The 6,013-nt window shown below is 30.0% G+C and overlaps 1 protein-coding gene across 1 annotated transcript in view; it reads left to right on the top strand.

Moving 5' to 3' along the window:
- The first annotated feature begins 1,203 nt into the window (after positions 1-1,203).
- LOC106460319 (ras GTPase-activating protein gap-2-like) overlaps positions 1,204-6,013 on the top strand; it is a 30,703-nt gene continuing 25,893 nt past the window's right edge. The window contains exons 1-5 of the mRNA XM_022387015.1: positions 1,204-1,286; positions 1,875-1,976; positions 2,737-2,816; positions 4,263-4,317; positions 5,322-5,439. Coding sequence (XP_022242723.1) covers positions 1,936-1,976; positions 2,737-2,816; positions 4,263-4,317; positions 5,322-5,439 — 294 coding nt within the window. The 5' untranslated portion in view covers positions 1,204-1,286; positions 1,875-1,935. The remainder of the gene's footprint in view (positions 1,287-1,874; positions 1,977-2,736; positions 2,817-4,262; positions 4,318-5,321; positions 5,440-6,013) is intronic.

The raw sequence follows: 6,013 nt of genomic DNA on the forward strand, positions 1-6,013 counted from the left end.
CGTCGCTAAAGTTTCGTCGGAACGAAATTTACGGAAAATTAACTAACGAACGGAGATGTAACAGTACAAATTATTCTTATAAAGCGCAATTAATTCCATGTATTATATACCATTGTGATGTGTGGTTAAAATAGTATAAAGTTGATTGCAGCACAGAACCTTGTATACAGTTAGTTATCCTGTCGCAAACAACATATAAGTTATTTAGTTGTATCTTTGCTAGCCGTCCTTAATTTAGCAGTGTAAAACTAGAGGGAAGGCACCACCATCCACCGCCAACTCTTGGGCTACTCTTTTACCAACGAATAGTGGGATTGACCGTCACATTATAATGCCCCCACGGCTGAAAGGGTGAGCATGTTCGGTGGGACGGGGATTCGAACCTGCGACCCTCAGATTGCGAGTCGAGTGCCTTATCCACCTGACCATGCCAGATCAGAAACCATAGGTTTTTAGCGTTAACAATACAGATATCCGAAAATGTACATCTTGAGTTTAGCAGAAAGAATGTCAGATAAGCTAAATTATGTTGTGATATATATTGATTGCAGACCATACAATAGTTTTAGTAATACAGTGATTAGAAAACCTCCAGCATAATGTGATATACACAGATCACGCACCTAACAACAATTGCAGTAGTGCAATAATAGGAAAATATCCAGTGTGTTATGATATAGATAGGTCACAGAAGTTGTAGCAATACAATGATTAGAAAACTTACAGTATGTGTGGATATAAACATCTTATAGACTTTACAACATTTGTAGTAGTAAAATGGTCAGAAAACCTTTCACATGTTGTGATACACATAAATCACTATATCACAAACCAATCAACAATAAACACCTTGTGCAACTCCCATGACTATTGAGTTATATCATACACTATAGTTTAAGCTTAGACAAGATGACTGCACTAAGTGTAAGTATGAAACTTGTAGACTATTATTAATAGATGTTGTGTGTTTGGAATGTAATAAGTGAGTAATCATATAAGAAAGTACATGATGATTATATACCAATAAATATCTGCATCTGAAAGAAGAAATAATAACTTCTCATAATACACAGATTACAGACCTTACAACAGTTGCAGTAATTCAATGATAAAAAAACCTTTAGTGTGCTATAATGGTTGAACTATGACATTACTGCCATTTTGATTCCTTATTCTTTTCAAAAGGCTGAGAGAATCTATTCTGAAACAAAATCCAAACAAACAAAGAGTGGACAACTCTCTCATCATATGGATTTTGGAAGCTAAAGGGCTCCCTCCAAAAAAAAGTAAGATTTAGAACTGTTGATTTTAAATTATTTGTTTAGCAAAATATTTAATGTCTTTTGTTTTCCTATACATAAGTGCTTGCAATTTAAACAAAAGTACAATATTGTACTATAAACAATGAGTTCTGGTTTTAAACAGATTTTTTATGATAAAGAATTGATGGCTAACTTGTTACAAAGTAGTATTTCTCACCTTAAAACATTTTATTTATCTTTACTAGCCCTTCAGTGGCTCAGTGGTAAGTCTATGGACTTTAACACTAAAAATTGGGTTTTGATACCCACTGTGGGCAAAGCACAGATAGACCATTGTGTAACTTTGTGCTTAACAGTAAACAAACAAACAGAATTATCTTTATTAACAAAATTATAGATATTGAGTGATTTTATTTAATAGATTGGTGCATGCTTTAATCATTTTAATCATTTTGGCTGAAGTATCTCTACAAACATAATTTTAATAAATAGGTTGAAAATTAGGAGATATAACAATCTCATTTAGTGATTTAAAAGGTGTACAGATGATGTTTGCTGACTGAAAAAAAAAAGTCAATGTTTACAAATAGTTTAAACTTTATGTTGGTATAGGTACTATTGTGAGCTGTGTTTAGGCAGAGAACTATATAATAGAACATCATCTAAGCAGATAATGGCTGATATGTGTTTTTGGGGAGAGCACTTTGAATTCAAGTAAGTATAATCTTCTATGAAGCTTGTTATTGTTACAACTTTTACAACAATTTAGGAAAACTAGGTTAATAGTAATAGATGGTGTGGCTTGTGTTTCATTTATGTGTCTGTTTGAACAACTTTTGTTTTTTGAAGTATTTCTCTTTTTTTGGTTAAAAGTGAGAAACACAAGTGAAATTATGACTTGACTTATAATTTTTTTATTTTCAAATAACATATTTTTAACATAAGAAACTATACACAGACAAGAACCTTACAAGCCTTTAACTCATAATGCATTAATACAGTGCTGAGTGTATAAACATACAAATCATGCTTTGTTATCATTAATTCTCTGTACTGTATGCTGGTTGAAAGCTTTCAAATTGTAAACTATTTTACCTATATACTTGTTACATCTTAGTATGATTCTAAGTGCAATATTCCTTTAGAGCTAAATTAATGTTTCAAATTCCTATGAGTCCCATATTTGATTTTCTATTGAGCATCACTTACTATGTATAAAATATTCAAGTGACTCATTGACTCCATAAAAATACAGTAAGACACACACAATACATACAGAAAATATGTTTTAGAAAGTACTCAGTGACGTTGGTATTTTGATTTAAATTGGTTTTTATATTTTTAAAACCTTTTTTTCTGATTAACACAGCTGGAGTACTAAAAGATAGTTTGAGCAAGATATGTTTATAGACAGTCATTTGATATACCTTTGTAATTCATGAATATTTCTTAATAATAACAAATCTTATTTCAGTCATCTTGAGAAGATTGAAACTGTAATTATAAACTTATATAGAGAATCAGAAACAAAGAGGAGAAGAAATAAATTGATAGGTAGGTTGGTTTTTGAAGAGTAAAAAAAAATTGAAATGTAGTTGTTTTTTAAGTTTAGCTTTTCTGATTAACTTTTGTAATGGAGTTCACTAAAAATCACAAATAGTAATGGATGCTAATAATGTTTAGTACACTCTTGAAGCTTTGGCTAAGAATGAGAGTGAGAAAGAAATTGAGAGGTTACAGAGGTGTTTGTATGATGAGTGAAGTGAAATATGTAGATGTAGAATGTGAAAGTGACACTTATGTACTTGGCTGCAAGAGTGATTGAGGACTGGTGTGAATTGATATGTAGATGCTTAGAGTAAGAAATAAACAAATATTTGATGATTGAGGAGTGAAATAAGGTGTATATTTGAGAAATAAGCTGAGATCATGAGAATTTGAGTGAGAGAAAAGCGAATATGAGTTGACATAAAAATGTTTATGGAGAAAAAAATAAATAAAATACGGTGATAGTTGGATATAAAATATGATGTGTAGGTGGTTGTAGAGAGATAGAAGTTAACTGAGGCATTAAAAATATTTGTATAATAAGTGGAATAGATGAAGTGTAGGTGTTTAAAAAATATGTGGGATGATGGTTGTTTAGTCATTCATACATACATATGAGTGAGCATCAGTGATGTTTCAGTAAAAAACAGTTTGTTGATATACATAAGCTAACAGAGAATGTGATGGTAAAGAGTGTGTTGATGTGACCTACCTTAAAGAAATATCTTAAAGTTAACACTGTTATACTTAACAATGTAGATGTGTCATAAAAGAACTTATATTTCACATATATCATACTAAATATGAGCCTTAGCATAATGCAAAAGCTGAGTGGAAAATGTGTATAAAACCTTGATCAAGTGTTTATGCAGGAAAATTTCCAAGACTTTAATATTATGCCATATAAAACACAATGATACCCGTGTGTGTGTGTTTTGTAGTATATAACAATATTATTTGTAAGTTTATTTAAGGTTAGAAGTTGACTGATAAAAATTTCTAAAGAATCAGGAGGAGTTCGTAAATCAACTAAAATATCACTTTATATGTACAGAGTGCGACCTTTTTTTGAACTTCCTTTTATATAGAAATAAACTGTCTCTTTCATATACCCAGTGTAAAAGTTCAGAACTGTTTATTCATTATTTATTTTGCCAAAAAGTCAAAATATGAAACTTTGTGATGCAAGGTTATGATGCTCTCAAGGGTTATAAAGAAACTTTTAAAATGATAATCAGTTCATGTATCACATTAAACAGAGTGAATGTACATTTAAATCATCATGTAGACAACATTATTGGTAGATTTTACTATGCAGCTTTAAGAATAATTCTTTAGCAGAAGTTACTTTTTTTACAAGAAATATAAAATTGACAGATAAAACTTATTGCTGTACTTTTCTGTTTTAACATAATAATAATAATTAACATACTTTATTTAATGCTTTATTAGGATCTCTGGAGATTCCTATAAAAGTGATTAGTGGAAAACATCTGACAGAAAGCAGGTAGTAACGAAAACTGTGTGTATACTAACATTTTATTGTGTGAAAGGTACATGTGTATATAATATAGTTTGATGTTGACACGTGTTGTGCAACAAACAATAATATCTTGTTTAGTGTTAAGAAGGATAACGGAGAAATTTATGAAAAGTTTTTAAAATAACATTTTAATCAACTTAAAAAAAAGTAGTTTTAAATGTAAAAAAATGTAGACTTTTTATTGCAATACTGGATGTTGCTCTCAAAAACATATGCTTGTAACTGTTTTCTTAAAATACCTATTGATAAATTAATTGAAGACCATTAATTAAGTTTAAATTTACTTTAAAATCACCTTCTGGATAACAGAATCACCTTCTAATCCTTCCATTGCACTGAAATGCTGTTGGTATAATTAAACAGCTTTAAATAGTTATAGTGAGTTTATTAAGGTTAGCCATGAAACACTGAAATTTAAATATAATAAAAAACAATTTTATAAATGAAAACTATGGCAGGACTTTTGTTAGAAATATCAATTGAGAATGCAATCAAAGATGTGATATGTATGCTTCAAAACATCAAATAATCATCAATAGATGTGAGATAAGTAACATGTCTGATCTCCCCTAATTCTGAAAGCCAAGACCTCAAGTAACCCTTCCACCATGTAGTCTGTCTAATCAAAATATATAAATATTATTTCTTTCTTCTGTACATGTGTACAATGAGTCATCTATTTGTAGAAGATAATTAATTTACTGGACAGTGAAAGCCAATAAATCAATAAGGTGGCAGGAACCTATCATGAACTACAGGTGTAAAATTGCTCCCATTGTTGCAATGTTCTATGTATCTAGTGATCAAATTACTCAAACCAAGTTGAATATAAAATTAGTAAATCAAGGGGGAATATGAAGTTTTACCCAAGTTATTGGAATATAACTGTCTCAGTATCAGTTGTTGTGACAGGTATAATTGATTATATTTATCTCTATATTTATAGTAGTTTTATTTTCTGTTATTAGATATAAAGTCAGACTAGAAAAAAATTCTGGCATCAAAGATCCACCTTCTATTCGAATAAAGGGCCGTTTTCAAAGCGTGAACATTTTACCTTTTGATATGTACAAAGATTTTAGAGAGGTATGTCCATAAATATTGTTTTCACATTTTACTGTTAGTAAGTACTACTTCAATACAAAAAGGAGTAAGTAAAGATTTGAGATACAAATATAGTGTATGCAATTTTTTTATACTACTAGGTATGTTTAATGATTTGTTTGTTTAAACTGATAACAAAAATTCAAAATGAGTTTTTTATCTCTGGATGTATAGAAATTTAAGTCCTTAGTGTTACTATTATACAAGGTCTTTATCTGTATTTTCTTTCCACCATCTTGTGATACTATAACTGTATACATTTTTATCTGAGCTGATCCCCATAGTGGAGAGCTTTCCAACAATAAATAGTCTTCTCATATGTCAACATGCAGAGTCACACAGTTTTTCTTTTTACAAATAATTAAAGTGAGAAAAAGAATCTTACATGGTATTCAAGTAAATTAAACATTTCTGACATTGTATTGTATTGCTTTAAGAACCTTGTTTATTCTTTAATAAATATGGTGTCTCTGTAGGATCTTTTGTCTTTTGTGTTTCTTCATTTCCGTTTGTCTATGGTGTCAAGGTTTTATCATACTGCTGCATCAGCGAGTCA

The sequence above is a fragment of the Limulus polyphemus genome, unplaced genomic scaffold, assembly GCF_000517525.1.
Source record: "Limulus polyphemus unplaced genomic scaffold, Limulus_polyphemus-2.1.2 Scaffold751, whole genome shotgun sequence".
Classification (NCBI taxonomy): domain Eukaryota; kingdom Metazoa; phylum Arthropoda; class Merostomata; order Xiphosura; family Limulidae; genus Limulus; species Limulus polyphemus.